Here is a 23,414-nt window from a genome sequence, read left to right as displayed (position 1 = left end):
TTTGTCATTATCATCTTCTTTGATTTTTCTTTTTTATTGTGATCATGTTGTATATTGGACAGGTCTAGCAAGTAAATGAATACGCAGTGGGGATTTTTTTTAATCTGCAATGTCCTGGCAGAAAAGGAGAAAGTCAAAGGTGAAATACATGTGGTGGATGGTCCCACGCCAGTCAATCCAAGATTGCTTGCGATGCCGGTCTTTGTTCTGACATCCATGAGACAAAGATACATACTGTGCTAGCCAATCATTCAGCGAGTGAAACTGGTTAGTTTTCAGTTGGTTGCTTCTCCATGCATAAAGTTGTGCTTTGTAGTTGCATCCGTCTTTTCTCTCTTTTATGATCCATGATCCTCTGCAGCTGATATCTCTACTTTGTTCGATCGGGCTGATGGATGGGGAAATAAACAACGGCATCTCAGACTTTTGCTTCTTGCAAGCAAAGTCGCTGGATTTATGACTGCGTGGAGGATAAAAGGGCGCGTGGGTGGGCGGTGGGTTGTTGCTGAGAGGATCTGAAAGACAAAACTTTATGTCACGGTTCTTTTAATCAAATCTTGCTGCTGAAAAATTCTTGTTGGCTCCCTTTTATGCACCCAATAAATTCAACCGCATGCTTGAGATCAACACTGTAGACTTTTGTGCGAGTGTTAAAAAAAAAAAAAAAAGCGCTGCACCGGGCTGTGGGTGGCTCCGCCTTTATTGTTGGAAGTTAATGCTTGCGAGTTCTAGGCATGTGAAGTTGTGAATGAGCCTAACCACTTGTTGGTGGTTCATCAAGATTGTATGCAGTGTTGTTGATCTCTTTTATGCCACATATGGAAATGTACAAGTAACCATTCCGCCGAGCAAAACACATTCCGCGGCGGAGGACATTAATGACAGCACATCTCTAGGGTCTAAAAACATCAAGGGCCAAGGCTGAAATGTGAAGTACGTGGATGCTAGTTAGGTTTATACGAGGATGCTAGTTCGGAGTTCGCACTTAAAATTGGAGTTGATTGATGATGTTATCTTGATCAAGAATTGACTGATTTGTCGGCAAGATTTCTTTATCCGGAGCACCGAAGCAAACTTCGTACCCTAAACAAGGGAAATGCTGGTCCGAATTATTCATGGTGTCATCAATACTGTAATATTGATCTTGCAGCACGGCCCATGCTGATCTGCGCCCTCAAGATTCAAGTAGTACGGAGAATTGGTCAAGGGGGCGGGGGAGTACTAGTTAGTGTTCATTGATTTTTTTTTTGGGGGGCCAAATCACTACGACTTCACCAAAGTGCCAAATATTTGTTTCCTTGATTAGGAGGGTCCAAATCAATATTCACCTCGCAAAACTCATTACAAAAATGTTATGGACGTATATATAGATTGTTTGTTTGGTTTTGGAACCATCAACGTTTGATGATGATTGCAGGTTAATAGTAGTTTAATCACGCTGTTACGTGGACTCAATTACGCTAGAGCCAAATTTGGAACACGGGTAGAGATTCTCATCCCGTTGGACCGACGACCCCACATGTACGTCTTTATGCTCCGAATGTGACCAATGGGGCCGATCGCTTTTTTCTTGCCCTCTTCTAATTTTACCTTTTTTTTCTTTTAATCATATGAATGAAGCTAAAGGGATTAATACCATTCGTTAACCATACGAGGTTGTGACTTGGGCTTGTGGCCAATCTATTATTTATCGACTAATAAGAGGAACCTGTTGTAATTAAGAGGACCATATAAATTATACTTGCAAAAGCAATAGATCTCTTCTTTTATGAATCTCTTTTTATTCATTTTTTTCCCCTTCCAATTAGGCTAGAATTAATATCTCCCTTTTATTAGTTAAGTACTTAGGTATTTATGTTTTGCGCAAGACTTTTAATCTTAGAGGGGGAAATTTGTGAATTTGGCGGTTAGGCCCACCGGCACTGTAGCTAACAGTGGTGGGCTCTGAACTGAAGCCTAGTAGTTACCGCAACATGTGATGCTCTGACATTAACGCCATCGCCATTGGAATCAAACAATCTTGTTCAATCAACCAACCTCCCTCCTCCCTCCCCTTTTTGATTTATCTTTCACGTGATCTCTTTAATCCTTTCCCCTCTCCTACATATATATACTACACATATATATGCGGGTATCGCATTGTGGCTCCAAACAACCACACACATACCCGCCAATGAGACCCAGGTCACCTCCTTACTTGCTAGTATTCTCACTGCTCTCTCTTCATCTGTTGCTAGCATTGGGTAGCCATGACTACCATGATGCACTGGCCAAGTCCATTCTCTTCTTCGAAGGCCAGCGGTCTGGTCGCCTACCGCCGGACCAGCGGGCGAAATGGCGTGGCGACTCTGCGGTGAGCGACGGCTCGGATGTTGGTGTCGATCTTGAGGGTGGATACTATGATGCGGGTGACAATGTCAAGTTTGGCTTTCCGATGGCATTCACCGCTACTATGCTCTCTTGGAGCATTATCGAGTTTGGCGACTCAATGCCGCCAGACGAGCTTCGGAATGCCGCGGTGGCCGTTCGGTGGGCCACCGATTACCTACTTAAGACCCTCGCACGTCCTGGTCGGCTCTTTGTTCAGGCAAGTAGTGCAATTTGTGTGAATTGTACGTACAAATATATTTAGGGGATTAACACAACTTATTAAGATTCCCAACGATATGATGACATCCTTACACTGCCTGCACTGTTGTAATTGTGTGACGTGCCCTATCTTATGATGTACTCCCAGAAACCTTCAACACCACACCTACTTTTATCTCTTTCTATTATTATTCTCCTCCAATAAATAAACTAATGGTCAAATGTAGTCCTAAATTCACGATCACGGGTTTGTGATTAATTAGCTAAGTTAATGAATTTTGTCCACATACATGATGATAGGTAGGGGATCCTATAAGGGACCACAACTGCTGGGAGCGGCCGGAGGACATGGACACGGCCAGGACGGTGTACACGGTCAGCACTGACAAGCCCGGGTCGGAGGTGGCTGGAGAGCCTACTCGGATAAGCTCATGGAGAATGCAATCAAGGCATTTGAATTTGCAGATACTTATAGAGGAGCCTATAGTGATGATCCGGGGCTTAAAGCTGGGGTGTGCCCTTTTTACTGTGATTTTGATGGATATCAGGTAAAAACGGCAAGCTTACCTTTTGTTCTGAGTGTGATTTTGATTCTCTTATTATTAACAAAAAAAATAAAAATAATAATGCGTATAGATTTCACCTATACTATAGAGAGAAAGGATCCTTTTAAATGGGTGATGGTTTGGTGGATTCTTATCCTACCACTGTCTCGTAAGTAGAGAATGCCACTTTTCTAATTAGAACTTTCTCATCAATATTATCTTTTCAAATAGAGGTTTAAGTATTGTGATCGGAGAAGAGTTAGAATATTCAACTGTGAAGATGATCCAAATTCTGGTGGTGAGGATGGACCAAAAGTTGCAGCCTTAAAAAGGGCAGGGTGTTTTGGCAAAACATTAATACTTTGTGGTCATATCAGTATATGACAGGCGGTGTGCTTCTGGCTTAATTATTTCATTCGGTGGGGAATCTTGAAAAAGGCTTCACTCCTAGGGCTAAGCTAGGTTGAAAAGCCAAATGTCAGTATTAAGTTGCAACTTTGGAAATCGAAACATTTTTAGCAACTTTAGAATGCACTGACGTCGTGGTTCATTGGGCCGTGATTGATTCCTTAATTTTTGTTAATAATAAGAAAATCAAAATCATGTGTCTTTGACCCAGGATTGGCCCAACTTGTGATGCATTCTGACACGGTGGGTTCACAGGACTTGATAAAGCACACGCATAGACTTTGGCACTAGTGACGGCCACCCTGACTAGCTAGCTTGCTTGGTAATTAGTTGGAGAATTAAACAAATTAAGCTTATATTTTTATCTCAATCTCCGCATCATACTAAATAATAATAATATAGCCTCTGACGACAACTACAGCCTAGGTGTCCGAAATGGTACACGTCTAAGTGTAGGATATAGTTTGTCCTTTAGAGTGACTCCTCGTATTGAAATTTGCAAAGCATTGGATGCTATTGCCTATTGATTGACGACAACAAACGAGACATGCTCGTTCCGTCTCTATACGCATTTTGTTCGTTTGTAAAATCAAGAATAAGTAATTGCATGTCTCCAAATTATATAGTCACTTCTCTTTTTGTTTTTACTGGTGATACAAACAAACAATATTACAGGATGAGTTACTTTGGGGAGCAGCATGGTTGAGGAGGGCCTCAAGAAACGACACCTTCCTCAACTACATACAGAACAATGGGAAAACTCTAGGAGCTGAGGACAACATCAACGAGTTTGGTTGGGACAACAAGCATGCTGGCCTCAACGTCCTCGTATCCAAGGTCTCACCACAGCCTACCATATTACTACGTACTGAATTTTGTTGTACAAATTTCTAGCGTCTGATACCCCCCCAACCCAATCCTTGCCTTGATCTGAATTAGGAATTTCTTGACGGGCAAATATTTTCTCTGCAATCCTATAAAGAATCAGCAGATAGCTTCATGTGCACGTTGATCCCTGAATCATCTTCATCCCACATCCAATACACCCGTGGTGGCCTCATTTACAAGCCCGGCGGGAGCAACATGCAACATGTCACTTCCATTGCGTTTCTTCTCCTCACCTACGCCAATTATCTTTCCAAAACGTCACAGACTGTCAACTGTGGAAGTATTTCCATCGGCCCAGCTTCCCTCAGACTTCAAGCTAAAAGACAGGTTAATTATCACATAATATTCGGCCAACATTACGTTTAGATTCTACGTTAATTAACATTTATGCTAATAATATGAATTTGTTGCAGGTTGATTACATCTTAGGTGACAACCCGATGAAAATGTCGTACATGGTAGGATACGGAGAGAAATACCCACAACGGATCCACCATCGAGGTTCGTCGTTGCCATCAAAATCGGACCATCCTCAAGTAATTGGTTGCAAGGATGGCACGGTTTACTTCAACTCCACAAATCCGAATCCAAATCCGTTGGTAGGAGCAGTTGTGGGTGGACCGGGAGAGGATGATGTGTATGATGACGATCGTGCTGATTTTCGAAGATCAGAGCCAACTACATACATTAATGCTCCATTAGTAGGAGCATTGGCTTACTTTGTCGCTAGCCCTAGTCCTGGAGGGATTAACCTTCACTAACAACATAAGTGGTGTTCATATATATATGCATAGGAAATATAGTAGCATGATATATAAATAAATATATATATATATAGGCAGAGAGAAAGAGGTATGTATAGAGTAGAGGCTTGAGAGGCTTTTGTGTGGGATTTGTTTCTTGGACGGACCAAGCGAGTGTGTGAGTGTGGTTGCTTAATAGCAGGTTGAGGTGCCAAAAGTAATTCCGACCAATATTTATAGGGTGAGGAGTGAAAAATTAAGAAGGTGAAGTTTTGGTTTGATTTTCTTCATTTGTAATGATGAGTGGTATTGAATATTATTTTCCACATTCTCCTTTTTAGTGCTGTGTTCTATTAATATTTTTCTCCTCCAAGAGACATTTTCTTTAGTGGAGGAGCCGTGTCATATGTTCACGGTTTGGCCCAGTTTGAAAGAAGAATCCAAAGCTTACTATTCAAGTTTGAATTCTCAACCGACTTCAAGATTTGTTAGTATTTCCAAATTTCTCAAATCGATTCAGCAGAATTATAAAATTATAATGGATCCACATGTACTTACCACTTGGCAACGGATATATATCCTAGTATATATATATATTAGTATATGGATATGAGCAAAACTTCTGCAACTTAAGGGACGTTCGCCACTAAGTTTCTTTATCCATTATATTACTGCATTGACTATATTCGGTGGATGATCCGCTCCGTTAAACTTGCTTACATATTTCTAAAAACCCCAGAACGGACACCAATTTTGTGGTGAACTCGTTGTCGGTTCTGACACCCTCCGTCGAGATGTAAAGAAGTTCTATCACTCGAAACCGCTTAAAATTGATACGAGTGGTATGAAGGGTTCCAAAAACCACAACGATTCCACACCAAATTTCGGTGTGTTGAGTTTTTAGAATATGTAGATCAAGTGAACGGAACGCGATCATCACACAATATGTAGCTCAATTCAAGCTGATCATCAATGGATAAGAAACTTAGCTGGACGATCCACTTAAGTTGACAGAAGTTTTGCTCATATATGATACTAGCTATATGATATATATATACATATATATATATATAGACTATATAGTATAGTATATAATATAGTAAGAGATGTAGAGAGAGCAGAGAGAGAGGGTGAGAGAGGAGAGGAACTTAGTCAATTTAAGTTAGGATGGTCCACCAAAGTTTCTATCCACTCGATGTTGCTAGGGTCCTTGCATGATATGAAGAGATTTTTTAATATATATAAATGACGTTGGGATAGTAAACTTTGGTGCCGACAAACACAGATTTGTGTCCACTTAACGTGACATAGTTTCTACTCTCTCTCTCTCTCTCTCTCTCTCTCGTATACATATATTATATATAATATATTATATATATTTATATATATTATCATAGTTATATATATATATAGATATATAATGAGATGACGAACAATCACATAGTTCGTGCTACAAGCAAATTGTTACATATTGTTACTGTAGCATCTTGTTTGTTGCTCGTTAAAAAACAGCGGTGGCGCCGGTTTCCCGGCTGTCGGAGCCGAGCTTCGATCCCTGGACCGTGGTGGGGGCGAAGAGGAGGAGGATGAGTATTGAGGCCGACTCCTCCTCCGATTTTATGCCCGATTCTGAGCGCGTGGGGTGGACTGATAGCCTGCACATGCAAGAATCGCAGGAATACGTGGCTAGTTTCCCCCGTGGTACCTCCGACGGTCAAGTTAGTTGATGAACTTGGGGATGGTTTGTTGAGAGGCCCCTGGGTCATTGAGGTCCTTGCATGGGATTTTTCTTCTTGGAATTATTAAAATACAAAGGGGAGTAAAGCTAAGGTGCAAGAAGAAGTAGCCAGAGAGCTCCCCCGTCCTTACCTTCCTTACCTCCTTTTATAGCCCCCTTGCCTCTGGGAGTTTGACCCTCAACTTTTGTTGACTACGCACAGGAGGCGGTTTGAAAGGTGAACAGGCAGGCTGCTGAGTCATCTTTCTTCCTCCAGGTGTCGGCAGGCGATTGGGAGGGAAGTCATTCAGTGCCAAGGGAGAAAGGTCTTCTCAGCGCTTTGGGTTTGTCAGAATAAGCAGGGTGTAGGGTAGGTCGACTGCGTGGTCGTCCTTCTCTCTCCAAGTGGCGGCTGAGAATTGGAGAAGTCATTCGTGCACAAAGAAGCATCATGGTAATTTTCTGGGAAATGACTTGTAGGCCGAATAAGCGGCTGGTGCACGAGGGTTGTCAGAATGAAGATCTTGATGGGACTAATCAGTGCTGTTGTGTCGATTGACGTCTGAAATGATCTCGGTCGGTTCTTATCCCTTTGGCCGAGGCGGGTTGATCTGTGAGTCGTCATTATGAGTTGGCGACTCGGTAGTCGAGTCGTTTGCTCAAGGAGTTGTCTTAATTGCGAGGGGGCGACTGACCCCGTTCTTCGAGTCGGTCATAATGACCTGTCGATCGGAATAAGGCTTGTCTGCTCGTCTAGTCGAGGGACTTGACTCTGACTGGGCTTTTGAGCCTCTTAAGTTGATTCGGACCGTAGCTCGCTTGGGCTTATGCAGGTATTCTTCCGATATTTCTATTTTGGTGTGGTGACTGGCCATAACAATCTTCAAAGGAATATTACTACAACATCATTCCAAAAAATATTACCGTAGCATTTTAAAAAATATACTAGTAGCAGAGGGGTGATGCTGTAGTTTTTTAAAATATTACTATAGCATAAAAAATGTTGTAGTGTTTAACAAATACAGTACTGCAGCAATAAAAAAAAGATTACTGTAGCGATAAAAAAAAAGGGAAGGACATGCTTGGCAGGGGGGCACACTAGTATATATATTAACTTAGTAAGAATTTTTAGGTGAATATAAGATTAGGTGTCTGCATGTTATATTTTTATAGGATAAAAGAATATGAGTAGTGATAACTGCACTACTCTCAAACTACTAGACTCAAAATAGTGTGGTACAATAAAACTTGATGGCAATCCAAGTAAGACGGACCCCATACTTTTGTTTGTAGTAGTGCTAAAGTAATTTGAAGAGTGTAGTTCAGCCAAAATTATTCTATGTGGATATGTGGATACTTATAATATGACTGACACATGTTAACTTTTTATGTCTTTATAAATGATGTACACTATGCATTTTAAAATTTCACCAATTTATCTTTATATATAAAGGAGGGAAATGAGGGGCCATTTTTTACAAAATTGAAAAGAAAACTCGAACTGAGGGCTAAAGATGTATTATAGGTATAAGAAAGACTGAGCAAGGAATAAAGAAATATCAACAGCAACAAAATAAAAGAAAACTAAAGAGCTCATCATGCATGTTTGTGCTATCAAATAAATTAAATGACTTCGTTACATCATAAAATTCTAGAAGGGAATAACATTGACGTATAAAACACTGCAATGTCTATATGTATTATAAGTATAGTTTCTTCATACATATATATGTGCTTTTTCACTTTTTTTTCCCTCTCTTTTTTCTCTTAGAGAAAAAAGAGAGGGAAAAAAAGTGAAAAAGCACATATATATGTATGAAGAAACTATACTTATACTACATATGCTTAAAGTAGAACTAGGATAATTGGTAAAAAGAGATAATATTTTGACACTGGGATAATTTAGTGGAACAATGATGGGTAATTCTTAAAGTGAGATAATTTGGTAGGATAATTTAGTGGGATAATGATGGATAATATTATGAAGTTGCATAATTTGGTAGGATAATTTGGTGGGGGTAATGGTGGGTATAAATTACTATTGTTAATAATTGTATATTAAAAATAATATAATATTGATAAGCAAATTCTAGTAATAACTATAAAATATAATGCAATAAAGCATCACTATTCATCTCAAATAATAAAATAATTTACAAAAAAAATAAAAATCTAAATCCCTAGAGTGACTCGACTTCCATCATCCCACATGGCTTCTATCATCCCACATGACATCCGTCATAGAATTTCTCCAAGCTCCTACAGCTGCTCGTTGAGTATGTATCTCGTCTTCTTTATCGGAGTCATCGTCTGCATCAGCAACATTTCGTGGAGCTTCTAGTGGAGGATCATAAATGTCGAAGTTCAAATCTCATAACATCATAAAGAAAGAAAAATAAGCATTTTTCAGCTATTAACCCTTTGGACCAATCTCATCATGATCGTTGAAACCAAATTAGCAAATAAATGAAATGTACACAGGAATCATCCATGGCCGCTAAATAGATGATCGACAGAAGAACTATAAATATCCTAATCAATTTACTGAGCCGATTTAATAATAATAGATATCACCATTAACCATTCAACATCTAATCATTAATGTGATCGCAAAGTTGCTTTCTAACTTATAAAAAAAACATAAATAGCCCGCATATCTTTAGCACTAACCCACCAACACTATATTCTTAACCTAAACCACTGTTGTGGAGAGAAAACTTAGATCAAACAAATAATAATAAAGTAATTTAACGTCAAAAAGCTATCAATAAAGTAATACATCTTGAAGATAATAATAAAAGATCTAATCATCACAAAAACAAAGTAAAGACAGAAAAATGAACGGATGATTGACTTCATGCCAGAGAAATTTTCTAGGCGGAGAAACTAACCAAGAGGGAGGGAGGCGTCGTTTCACTTTTTTTTCCAAATTGTATTCTTTCCAATGCATGGGATAATTTGAGAGAGGAAAACTTATGGTTATATATATAGGTAGTATAATTTGTGGGATAATTATGAGCAATTATCCCAATTCTAATTCTAGTAGAATTCTACTTGACTAACGCACCAAAAACATAATACAATTCTAGTTCTACAAAAGTTCTACTTGACTAACACTATAAAAAAATATCATACTTCCTAGTTCTATGTGACTAACACCTTAAAAATTTATCCCACAAATTATCTCAGTTCCAGTTTTAAGATCTTTTATTATTATCTTCAAGATGTATTACTTTATTGATAGCTTTTTGACGTTAAATTACTTTATTATTATTTGTTTGATCTAAGTTTTCTCTCTACAACAGTGGTTTAGGTTAAGAATATAGTGTTAGTGGGTTAGTGCTAAAGATATGCGGGCTATTTATGTTTTTTTTTATAAGTTAGAAAGAAACTTTGTGATCACATTAATGATTAGATGTTGAATGGTTAATGGTGATATCTATTATTATTAAATCGGCTCAATAAATTGATTAGGATATTTATAGTTCATCTGTCGATCATTTGTTTAGCGGCCATGGATGATTCATGTGTACATTTTATTTATTTGCTAATTTGGTTTCAGCGATCATGATGAGATTGGTCCAAAGGGTTAATGGCTGAAAAATGCTTATTTTTCTTTCTTTATGATGTTATGAGATTTGAACTTCGACATTTATGATCATCCACTAGAAGCTCCACGAAATGTTACTAATGCAGACGATGACTCCGATAAAGAAGACGAGTTACAGACTCAACGAGCAGCTGTAGGAGCTTGGAGAAATTCTATGACGGATGTCATGTGGGATGATAGAAGCCATGTGAGATGATGGAAGTCGAGTCACTCTAGGGATTTAGATTTTTATTTATTTGTAAATTATTTTATTATTTGAGATGAATAGTGATGCTTTATTGTATTATATTTTATAGTTATTACTAGAATTTGCTTATCAATATTATATTATTTTTAATATATAATTATTAATAATAGTAATTTATACCCATCATTACCCCCACCAAATTATCCTACCAAATTATGCAACTTCATAATATTATCCATCATTATCCCACCAAATCATCCTACCAAATTATCCCACTTTAAGAATTACCCATCATTGTTCCACTAAATTATCCCAGTGTCAAAATATTATCTCACTTTACCAATTATCTCAGTTCTACTTAAAAAGTTCTAGGTGACTAACCCCCCCTAACTTGCTTCGTGAAGATGAACTGGCAGTAAAGAAATTCTGATTCTTTGTTTTGTTTTTAAATTACATCTATGACTCAGTCTGATTATTTATTTATTTGTTATAACTCAGTGTATGATTCATTTTGCAGTCTACCTTAATTTTTGTAGCTCATACGTCCTTATCTCAGTTACATTACACCCACGTATTTACCATATATGGAAGCCTTAGCCGGATCACCATTATCTACACAGTACTAATAATATTATACGATCGCCGGCCAATCAATTTCTAATACAAACACTGAGGTCCTCATGGTGTAGCCATTTGCTAGTTGCTACCGAAGCAAATTACAGTGCGAGACAAATGAAAGTGGTTAAAAATTTCCGCTATATATTATGAGTGAAGCAAACGGAAAGATTAAAAAAAATGCAGTAGAAGACCTCGGTGTCGGTGAAGCTACAGGTGAAATCATATCGCCTCGTGCTCACTACTTTCAGACAAGAGCAGCGAGATGCTGCTTTCTTTGCTTCTGGCATCCAAAGCTAACAATAAGCATGACAAGAGAAAAATACAGTGTCTGCATCTTTAGAGCACCAAAATTCTAAAACTCGTCTCACAAAACATCTCTAATAATACCCACAGAGAAACCAACACCATAACATCTGTAAAGATAACACCGATAGTGCTTAGCACTAGCCCAAGACCGTAATACCCGAGAAACCCGAAAGAAACCAAGAGAATAAACCTCTAAGTATGAAGAAGAATATGAAGAACACTTAGAGAACACTAGAAAGACTTTTAGAGAAATGTGTTGGAATCATGACATACAATGCAGCGGAAAAAGCATATCATGACTATTAATCAAAATTAATTGAATATTAGAAGAATACCTGAAACGCTTTCTGAATTTCTACAATAATCTGTCCCGAGATCAATCCAAAATAGCTTCCTCAAGAGAAAAAGCCTCCAATTGAAATCCACCCGTCACCGTAGAGGAGCAATACTGAGAGATAGGTTCTCAAAAATCTATTTCTTCATATTATCTTCATAAGATTTTCAATCTCATCTATCTCCTCTCATAAGGCTACATATGAACCCTATTTATAGGATTACACTATTCTTAGAGATTTTAACTTTAAACAATTCATAATTATCTAGAACTCTATCCATAACAATTAAGGATAGAATAGATTTGTTCAAAAACTTTATCCATAACAATTAAGGATAGAAATAGATTTATTCAAAAACTTTATCCATAACAATTAAGGATTGAAATAGAATTGCATTGCATGTATACCTCTTCTAATGACATTAGTGAGACCAATTGGGTCCCATATCGAGAACCAATTATTGATCAAATTAATAATTTTAATTTAACAATCAAATCCCTATCCAACCAATTATTCATAAAAGCTCTTCCATAATATGGGATTAATTATTAATAAATAATATCTTACATTCAATCCATTCCAGTATCATTTATTTTAGGCAACTCTTTTAAGCAGGACAACTCACCTATTTGCTCATGCCTAAATTTGTAATTCCCATGAACATAAATAAAAAACATTTTGAAACATCAAAAATATTTTATTTTTATAAGAAAGTAAATTTTTAAAATATTTTCAAAACCACCTGCCGGCAGGAATTTAATAGCTTCATGGGAATGCATAATAAATTAACTCATCATAATGAGCATACTGGATCCTATCTAGACATCCATCATTTTCCTAAATGAAATTTAGCAACCCAATGTTTCAGGTTGTGTAGCGCTTGCTAAACAAGCTTAACCATCACATCAAAGCATACTAAATTATCAAATCGAAAATAACAATATCATCAAGTCAAAGGGACCATGTAACAATTTGAACTCTCTATCTCTTAGGTGACTCTTCCTAGAGAATTCAAATACGGTCTAGTGCTACACACATCATAATGCGTGCTTATATATGACATACACCCGGAGAATCTCTATTCCCGATGGTTGAGACCCACCATCATATCTCATATACCGGTGTCATGCATAATAACATGTTATAACAAAGTTATCCTTTACTAGTTATAGGTTAAGCACAAATTTAAGAAATTTCTAAGTTAGATCATATCTCCAAGCAAGTGACTATCACAGTGCATGATCTAACAAAATAACTTCTAAGGATATATATAACAATTATATAAATAATACCCAAATTATGTGCAACAATTAAATTTATTAACATTACAATATTATTACATAATTTGTATTGGATGTTCAAGGGCAAATTATTAAAATGTAGAGGACTTATGAAGAGGAAGACTCTTTATTTGAACTTGCTTTATTCACTTGTTCAACTTTTTCTTCTTACTTACAAATGAGAGAAGTGAGGAGGTATTTATAGCCTCCCAAAGATATGTTACAAAGGATCTAAATTCTTCTAATATCACCTCCATAGTTCCTAGATATTTTTCCAATCTCTAGAAATTTCTACATAATATCTAAATATTTTTATCACAAATTATCTAGATGTTTCTTACTATTATATAGATATTTGGCTTAAAGATTTCTCTAGAACACTTTAAGGAGGTGATCAACCTTCTAGAGTGTTTCTAGAAAACCTCTAGAATTTGGACCTAATTTTGGGTTTGGTCAAACTTAGAATAATTCCATCATAAACCCAAAATTAAGCTTGATCCAAAATCAAGTTTAATTTCAATACTCCCCCTTAAACTTGATTTTGTCAACCATCCCGAGCTTCGAGCGAAGTAACTCAAATTGGCCCTTTGGTAGTGACTTGGTGAAGATATCTGCAACGTTGTCTTCGCTTCGAACCTCCAAAGCTTCAATTGTTCCATCAAGCACCTTCTCCCGTATGAAATGATGTTCTAACTCGATATGCTTCGTCCTTGCATGAAACACCGGATTATTAGCCAACTTGATAGCACTTTGATTATCTCCATAAATTGCAACCGGCTTATTGATTGGCTCCAACAAATCTTCAAGGAGTCTTCGAAGCCATATACACTCTTGAGCTGCGAGTGTTGAAGCTTTATACTCCGCTTCAGTGGTAGACAATGACACCGTTGCTTGCTTCTTGCTGCACCACGAAACACTTGTGTCTCCACATAAGAACACATACCCTGAAGTTGATTTTCGATCATCTAGATCTCCACCAAAGTCAGCATCCGTGAAACCATGAAGAGAAACCTTGGCATTGTACTTGTACATCAGACCCATGCCAAGAGTTGTCTTTACATACTTCAAAATCTTCTTTGCCGCTTCTAGATGTGGCTTCCTTGGTTCTTGCATAAACTGACTTACGAGACCCACCGCGAAGGCAAGGTCAGGTCTTGTAATGGTTAAGTATAGAAGACTTCCTACAAGAGAGCGATAAGGTCGAGGATCAGGTAGCAAGGACCCTTCATCGCGTTTAAGCTTTATGTTCACGTCCATCGGAGTAGTACGTGTCTTCTCTTCGTGTACTCCGAACCTTTCAACAATCCTTCTTGCGTAGCTTTGTTGGCTGACAAATATTTCATCCTTTACCCTTTCGACCTCCAAACCAAGAAAATTGGCTTAAAGATGTTTCTATACTATTATCTAGATATTTGGCTTAAAGATTTCTCTAGAACACTTTAAGGAGGTGATCAACCTTCTAGAGTGTTTCTAGAAAACCTCTAGAATTTGGACCTAATTTTGGGTTTGGTCAAACTTAGAATAATTCCATCATAAATCCAAAATTAAGCTTGATCCAAAATCAAGTTTAATTTCAATAACCTCGACGGCGTCGTCATTCTAAAGACAACGGCTTTTGAATCACTGTCATTGGACAACCGAGCTATCCTGAATCTAAACTTTTTTCTCTCCCCCCCCCCTCTTTTCTTCTCACGGGTTACTATTTATAGATTACTGTAGCACCAAAAAATTACAACTTTTTTCATGAATAGAATTATTTTATAAAGGAGTTTTATTTTCAGGTCCTCCAAACTTATTTCTATTACAACTAGATCATCTAAGTCCTCTTCTAAATAGAATTTTAATTCATGTGGACCTCATATGAGCTTTATCTTGAGCTGGATCCACAACAATATTATGATCCTAATTAATTAATTACTCGGACAAGAGCCAATAATTTGAAATGTTTGTGACACGGCGTAGAAGAGATAAACCTCAAAATCCACTAAGGGTTGTCCTCTGAATCCGTAAATAGCGATCTCCGAATCCACGAAGAACTTTGAGTCCACAAAGAAAATATTAAAGATGAGTTTTATTGATAAAAATATTATGCCTCTAGGACGTACAATACTCTACTTAAATAGAAAATAAACAACTCCTACTATGATACAAACTTTGCCAAAAATTTAAAAAAAAAATTTCCTTAAAAGACTCCTTAGGATTAGGGAAATGAATCGGTTAAATTTGGAATCAAATCGGATTTGCTTTCTAATCAAAACAGACTCCTAAAACATTACCTAAAATGGTAAAAAAACTAATAAAAACTCTAATATCTCTCAATCTGGAGGGAATTTGTGGCAATTCGAACAACGATGGGTTTGGTTGACTTTGTCTCGAAAAAATACACAATTTTCATATATAATTCGTCCAATTCCAAAGTACGGTTTGAGAGATATGAGTCGTACGTTCTTTGTTACAAATTATTTTCTTCGGTTAGGCACACGTTTGGATTTTTGACGGTCCCGTTTCTCCATGAATTTATCTGGAACATGTTCTACATCAGTTTTGATGTTGTTTGGCACCCGAGTACTCAAGATAAGTAGGTCGTCAAATATTCTGGAAGAGTTGGCAATTCAAACAGCTACAGCTGAATATTTTGCTCCGACTTACCTATGGCAATACAAGAAGAAGAAATATGTTGATTGTTTGCACAATGTGAAGGTGTGTAATTTGAGCCTTATGTTATCTGTAGTTTTTCTAGACTTCCAATTATCTCTTCTTTTGTTTTGTTTTCATAATATCCGATACATTACGGTCAAAAAAAAAAACATAGACGAAATGAGTAGAAGAGGAAATATCCTCTCTCCTCTTACATTAGACTAGATCGTTTGCACAGAGTTTTAATACATAAAAACAAACAAAAAGAGAATAGATTAAAGAAGTTAGCTAGATTGATTGAAATTTTGATATAATGGACCGAACCACATAATTAAATACAGTCCTGTCATACGTACAATCAACACGACGTACAATTAAACTCGTCCGCATTTGTGTCCGGCTTGTGTCTAGAGTACTCTAGAGTACCCATGGGTGAAGGTTGCCTCCGGCGACGAATTCTCAAAGCTCCGGACGTCCTCTCAGCAGGGCTAAATGCACGACTGTGGAATGCAAAATTTTGGATAACACGCGCGACGGTGTAGACGGACAGAACGAGATCAAAATTTATCAGAACTCGTGAGGATCTAGTTTGCTATAGCCTCTAGGCTCTAGCTAGCTAGCTGTTTGAGTTGCTCGTGATGCTTGTCATGTTACGTACAAATACAAATTAATTAGGTCTAATTTCCTTATTAATTACGTACCCCAATAAAACCGTCCAGAGTCCAGACCCCTCGCGCGGAAATGTGAGTATCCCTACCCTCTCCGGCCGGCAAGATTGAGGTGTAGCCGGCAGGATGGTATCATCGATCGATCTGTACTCTTTTTTAATTAAGGGTGTTTTTGTCTTGTGAAAATAAATGGAGATCCAGTGGCATTTTATATCCAAATACTGACTACGTACGTACCTGCTGACTCTTGGACTGTTCTATAAGCTGATTATATAGCAAGAGTTAAATTAACATATATATAAATTCTGCCGGCTCTAATTCTTAAATGAAGGTTGTGGGGGGGTAAAAAATGGTGTTTTGTAAGTAAACTGAACAAGGGGCCGGCTTTCATGATTATTTAAAAAAAAATTAAACTTGCCTTAGTTCTGATTAATTAGCAAGGGTCGGTCCACCTCACAGTCAAATGTTCTCTTATATTTGACTAGATCAACTACACGTATAAAAATAAAAATAAAATAAACGAACAAACATAAAAAAGACAAGTTAAAGAAGATGATATACCGTGTTAACTCGATCGACCCCCCCGGACAAACAAAAACTTGCCTTAAAAGTTCTCTACTTCTTCATCCCTGCCCCGAACAAACATATATTATAATTGCTTGGGGCCGGGGTAGCAGTTTGGTAATGGGTCCGAGCACTAACGTGTCTATAACCAGCCCATAAATGCCAGCCCACGTATGTACGAGCGTCTCACGCTCAACTAATTAACCGGGGAGCAGTGGGTAGCACCTCGTAAGATTTGGACGGTGGCGTCCAGACAAAACTGTAAGCGGGCTAGCTAGACCCGGGCCAAAAAGTACAGTTTTCAAGATCATCAACTTTGATAGGCTAATTTGTAACCATAACGTAAAACTTATTGGCAGAATAGTTAAATTTTCAGCACCAAGTTAATGATTTGTTGATTTTAGGGTTTTCTTTATTTAATTACGTTGATGAATTAAGGTGTAGCTTTGCAAATACTAAGATTAAGGAGGTACTTTTATAAATATCCATGATTTGAGGGTGTACATATGCAAATACAGTCAAGTATTCTGTTTATATTGATTTTTATTGCGTTTACATTAGTATATAAATTATTTATTTATACTAAACTTTTTTTAAAGGAATTGTAAACCGGAAACTGTTAATAGAAGACGTGGCTCATACTCTCCGCGTCCAAGTCCACCGGAAAAACAAACCCCCAAATATGCGCTGGTGGTCCCCCAATAACCCATCTGGGCCTAACCCATCCACATGCAATGGCTTTAGGGAGAAAGAAAAAAAAAAGGTGTTTTATTTATTAACCCGGCCGAAGTTTTAGAGGGTGTTTGAGGAGGCTTAGTTTTTAAAGTTTATAAGTTATGTTTGTTTTTAGTTGTTTTTAACTTCTATGATAAAAATGCTATAAGATTATTTGGGTAGAAGTGTAATTTATTTGGTCAAATCTAACTTACACAAGTAAGCTTATAAGCTAGTTTTTTAAAAAGATGGTGTACACCGGCCGGCTTTTAAAAATGATATTTATAAGTTAACTTATTCAACACGCTATCAATTCCTCCTTAATTTCTTTAATTTTCTCCTCACCAGCGATCGTATGGTCCCGCACGTATATGTATCTTTAGCTAACATCATATGTTACACCCTCATCAAAACGCTATTATAATTATTATTGCTCCGTCTCTTAGCTCGCTTGCTGCAACAAGTTACTATATATCTAGCAAATTCGATCTGCCCATGCACATAGATCGATACACGCAAACAATTAGTTACCCCAAAATCAATAAGGGAAAACAAAAACAAACAACAAAACTATATATGGGAGGAAGTCGTCGACGCTACGATGGCCAGCTCGGCGGGGGGACTGCCGGGGTCCGAATCCGTTGACAAACCCATTGACAAGCGCTCTCTACCTGCGGAGGAGAGCAAGTGCAAGAATGTTGAGCTAGCCCAAGTATTAATTATTAACTCATGTCTTAATTAATTAACTTTTTTTTTGTTTGGATTATTTTTGCAATTAATTAATTAAGGGATGTTATTACTTTTGATATATATATACTTTTGATATATACATATATATATATGGTGGTCGGCCGGGCAGGGCACAAGTAGTAGGGTGGCCCCCGGTGAGAGCTCACGGGAGAAATAGTATGCAAATAATGAGGATTAATAAGTCGGAGGGTGGTGGTGGTGGGAATGGCACGATGGCTATCTACGTCGTGAAGGTGAGCATGGATGGAGCTCCCTACTTGAGGAAAATAGATCTCAAGGTCTACGAGGCATACAAAGATCTTCAACAGAACTTGGAGGACATGTTCAAATGCTTCTCACTTGGTAATTAATTAAGAGATTAATTAATTAGTTATAAGAGATACTAACATGTATTAATACTTATGAATTGAGAAAAATATTGCTATCCAACTAAGCTTGTTAATGTTCGTTATTACGTAGGCGATCATGTGGTCGCTTATATGAAGATAAAGACGGGGATTAATTAAGCTAATTAATCTTTTCTTGAATAATATTGATCACCTTAGTAAATCCTCGAGAATAATTTTATTTGTACGTTATATCTATTATTTTTGTTGGATTTAATCTAATAAATCTAATTGTGGGCACATATGATTAATCAATGTGTATTGCTATCTTTCAGGATAACCCACTAAAGTGATCAATTAATTTGGGTTAATTCGGTATTTAAATAAGTCATGGGGTTATATGTGCAGATACCAGGTTATAATTGTGATTTGTTGAGGGGCCAAATTGCAAATGTACAACATCTATAAATAAGGGGTTATGGTCCCTAACCTGGGGTTACATTCTCTAATTCTCTTCACCCCCATCTAGAAAGAGAAATTCGGCTATAGAGAAACCCTAAGGTTAGAAGATCCAAAACCCATCTCAGGTTCATCTATGGATTCAGGTATAAGCTTCCGCTCTTTTGATTCTTGTTAATCTCTTCGAATTAATCATGGCTATATGGTTTTAGATCTCAAGTTTTATGATTCAGATCTAACAATTTTGAGTTATGATTTTTAGCTATATATAATTAGTATTTCTTTTTCTTCCATTATACAGAATGTTCACCTCAACATGCAAGAGGCTGAGAATTATGAAGGAATCTGAAGCAAGAGGTTTGGGTTCAAGTAATTAATTAAGTCATGATATGCAAAGACCTTAACTCCTGCAGGCTGTAAACTAGAGAGAGAGAGAGAGAGAGATTCATGAGATATATCATGCAAAAGCAGACTTTCTTTAATTTCTATTTTATTTTGGGGGTTCGTTTGCAACTGCAGGCCAAGTTTGTGGATGTTTGTGAAAAAGGTTTGTTTTTTTTTGGGTTTGTCATCAGATGGATCTGAAAAATCCTTAGGGGGGGTTAGTCACCTAGAACTTTTTAAGTAGAACTTACCAGTTATCACTTTGATTCAAGCTTCCATCGACTTACCAGTTATCATTTAAGTTATGCTGCTGCAATCCTTTCACTAATTTTAATATGAACCTTATGACACTGGACTTTAGCAAATACCATTAACACCCAAAAGCTTTATATGTAACATTTACTCGGCAATTTGCAACCGTCATTAGGTTGCTCCAGTAATCTAATAAGGAAGCAAAAACCTCCTCCATCACAGAAAAGACTGGATGCAGACTAGACTACAAAAATAAAAGTGGATTGTTGCAGTTCAAGACTAGATGTGTGACATAAATATGTTCACATCAGCATGTTTTGATCATTGCTGGGAACCTGTACATTATAATTTACTTAGTTGTTGCAGTTAAAGTGGATTGTTGATATCTAGGATTAAGGCTTGGATTTATCCCTCCTCTAACTAGCATAGATATAATATATAAATCATTGCCAGCATTGTGGCAATCTCAAAGACAAACAAGGCTATTCATGATAAAACAGGACAACATAAACAAGAGGGAAATGCATGTGTACACAAAATTAATTAAGTTATATCGCTAATTTCAGGGCCAAACTCCGTGAGTTATCAATGAACAACTTCTTAGGTTAAAATAGAACTACGTTTACATCTAATTAATAATATGTACATGATCATTCACAGCAATTTTCTTGTATTAGTCTAGACTACCGATGCAAATAGAAGGTTGAAACTAAGGATGAGTTATCATTACAAATTCTAATTGGGCAGGATATATAGTAGCTTTTTTTTCGATCTGGTTAAAAAATGAAGAAATCCAAGTACCTACAAGCTTTTGAAAAAAAGGCAATGGCTACCACAGGCTAGGTTTTGATGGCTCATGTGCACACACTTGATGAAAATAGACAATTTTGCTCTTTTACCCAAATAAAAAAAAATCAAAATCCAAACCACTATATACTTATGCCATCGCTGGATCATTGTTTAACCATAAGATATCCACATTAATCTTGTCAAAATCATATATAATCATTGTTTAAAATCCAAAGCACTGTAAAGGCCTGGTCGTTGTTACGGTGGTACGTACCTGAGTTCGTGGACGGCGCCGGAGGGGTTGATGAAGTCGGAGAAGATGAAGTCGAAGGGAAGAGGAACGGAGGAGAGAAGAGAGGAGGAGAAATTAACCGATAGGGAGGGAGGCGGAACGTTGTTCTAGGTATTTTACTTTTTTCCGATTGTTGTTTCTTTTCAATTGTAGGATAATTTGAGAGAGGTGAACTCATGCTTCTATATATAGGTAGGATAATTAATGGGATAATTATGAGAAATTATCCCAATTCTAATTCTACTAGAATTCTATTTGACTAACGCTCTAAAAAAATAATGCAGTTCTAGTTCTAAAAAAGTTCTACTTGACTAACACTATAAAAAAATATCCCATTTTCTAATTCTATGTGACTAACACCTTAAAAAATTATCCCACAAATTATCCCAGTTCCAGTTTTAAGTTCTAGGTGACTAACCCCCCCTTACAGAAAAAATGTTAATTAAAGACTGTTCTTTGTACAACGAATCAACGATATTGAATATAATAACAATTGATAAGAACTCTGAAAATAAAGACTTACTAACATGATTCAAGGCCAAAAGATGGACTAGCCCATTCGATATAGTTACTCCATAACACGACAAGAAATGGAAATCGTAATAAAGATGAAATAACAAAAAAATTTCATCTGAAAATTAAAATAGAGTAATAAGTATGAAACCTTCTTCAGGTTTCACAATTTATTATAAAAACCCTAACATTATTTTTTTCATTACAGCACCCTATGATGTTATTAAAAAAAGAGATAAAACTCATTTAATTTATACTTTTTCTTTAAAATTAAAATACAATACCCGTCGTAATGCTTCTCTTCTTCCTCAAACTATTGCAAAACTCGTCTCCCCTTGGCTCACGTCAAACCCAAACAACCACAACCATGCATCAACAAAGAGAGAATTAATAGAAGATCAGAGTAATGTCGTAATCCTACAAGATGAGAACTCTTTTAATGACTAGTGAATATCAAGTTTTGTTGGATTGCCAATTCAATGGTAACATGCACACACATGATTTAAACTAGACATAACATGATTAAATCTAATTTAATTTTTTAAGTCTAATTTCATGTTAAGTCCAATTAAATTAGACTTAAAACAAGTTGATTTAGACATAACATGATTTAAATTAGATTTAAAAGGAATTAAATTAGACTTCATATGGATTAAATTAGACTTCATATGAATTAAATTGGAGTTAACATGAAATTAGACTTAAATTTGACTTAACATGAAATTAGACTTAACATTAAATTGGACTTAATATGAATTAAATTGAGCTGAAATTAGACCTAAAAAGAACTCTAAATAGACCTAACACGAACTCTAAATAGACCTAACATGAAAGAATAGAGTATATAAGGATATTATGGGGTTCTGTACTTTTTATCCTCTCTCTATGCTTAGTTGACAGGTAATAATTGCTAAAAAAAGCTGCAGCATAAGATGTCACACTTCTTAAGACTGAACTACATGCTCGAAAAGTGAAGGAGCTGATGAAGATGTTGCTTTTAGGGCCTTCACACAATTTTACCAAATTATAAATTCATATCACTCGTGGTCATGAGAGGACGGCACATACTGTAGATGATGGGATCTGTATCGTCCGGGCATTGCCTTTAATAGTCCAAAATGGTAGGGCGGTGGGGGTTAAGGTATTCAATTGGCATTTGGTTGAGCCTCAGTTCATAAATTAATTTTTGACTTTCACGTAAATTAAATTGTTAGTATTTAAAGAGAGAGATCGAATAGAGGTAAGGGTGGTCGTGGGCCGGACCGGTTCAGGCATGTAACCTAGCCCGTTGGGTTCAAGGTCGGGTCAGATCCGAACCGGGCCCGTCCGGATCAAAATGGATCGAGCCTTTTTTTTTCTAATTCCGGGTCTAGGACTAGCCCCACCTATGGGTCTTAGGTCAGCCTGTGGATTTTTTTAAACTTTTTTCTAATTTTTTTATTTTTAATTTATAAACTATATTAACTTTGTATTAGTATTCATTAAATTATATTTAAATTATTTTTTCTATTTTACTCTTTATTTAAAATGATATATATATACACGCACGTTGTACAAAAATAAACATCATACAAAAAAATATTAGAAACACAAAGATATACCTGGTTCGGACATCGAAAGAAGACCTACGCCCATGGGAAGTTAATAACTTTTCTTTAGTTTCAATTTAAATTATAAATACAAGAGGAAAAAAGAAAATAAAAAATGTTAACTAAAAGCTAATAATTAAAATTTCGGGTTGGGTTAAGCCAGGCCGGGTTAATGGTGGGCCGGGCCTATTTCTTTAGTTCTGGGTCTAGAATTGGACCCAACTCGTCCCATGACTCGTATATATCAATGG

The 23,414-nt window shown here is 36.7% G+C and overlaps 1 protein-coding gene across 1 annotated transcript; it reads left to right on the top strand.

The window, feature by feature from the left end:
* On the top strand, positions 2,180 to 5,513 carry LOC109822033 (endoglucanase 23-like). Its single transcript, XM_020388192.1, is given in 6 exon segments — positions 2,180 to 2,587; positions 2,890 to 3,001; positions 3,004 to 3,137; positions 4,218 to 4,379; positions 4,482 to 4,757; positions 4,844 to 5,513. Coding segments are annotated over 6 exon segments (1,185 nt in total). The 5' UTR covers positions 2,180 to 2,434; the 3' UTR covers positions 5,192 to 5,513.

Source organism: Asparagus officinalis, chromosome 8 (assembly GCF_001876935.1).
Source record: "Asparagus officinalis chromosome 8, Aspof.V1, whole genome shotgun sequence".
Taxonomy (NCBI): Eukaryota; Viridiplantae; Streptophyta; class Magnoliopsida; order Asparagales; family Asparagaceae; genus Asparagus; species Asparagus officinalis.
This window is presented reverse-complemented; position numbering and strand designations above follow the sequence as displayed.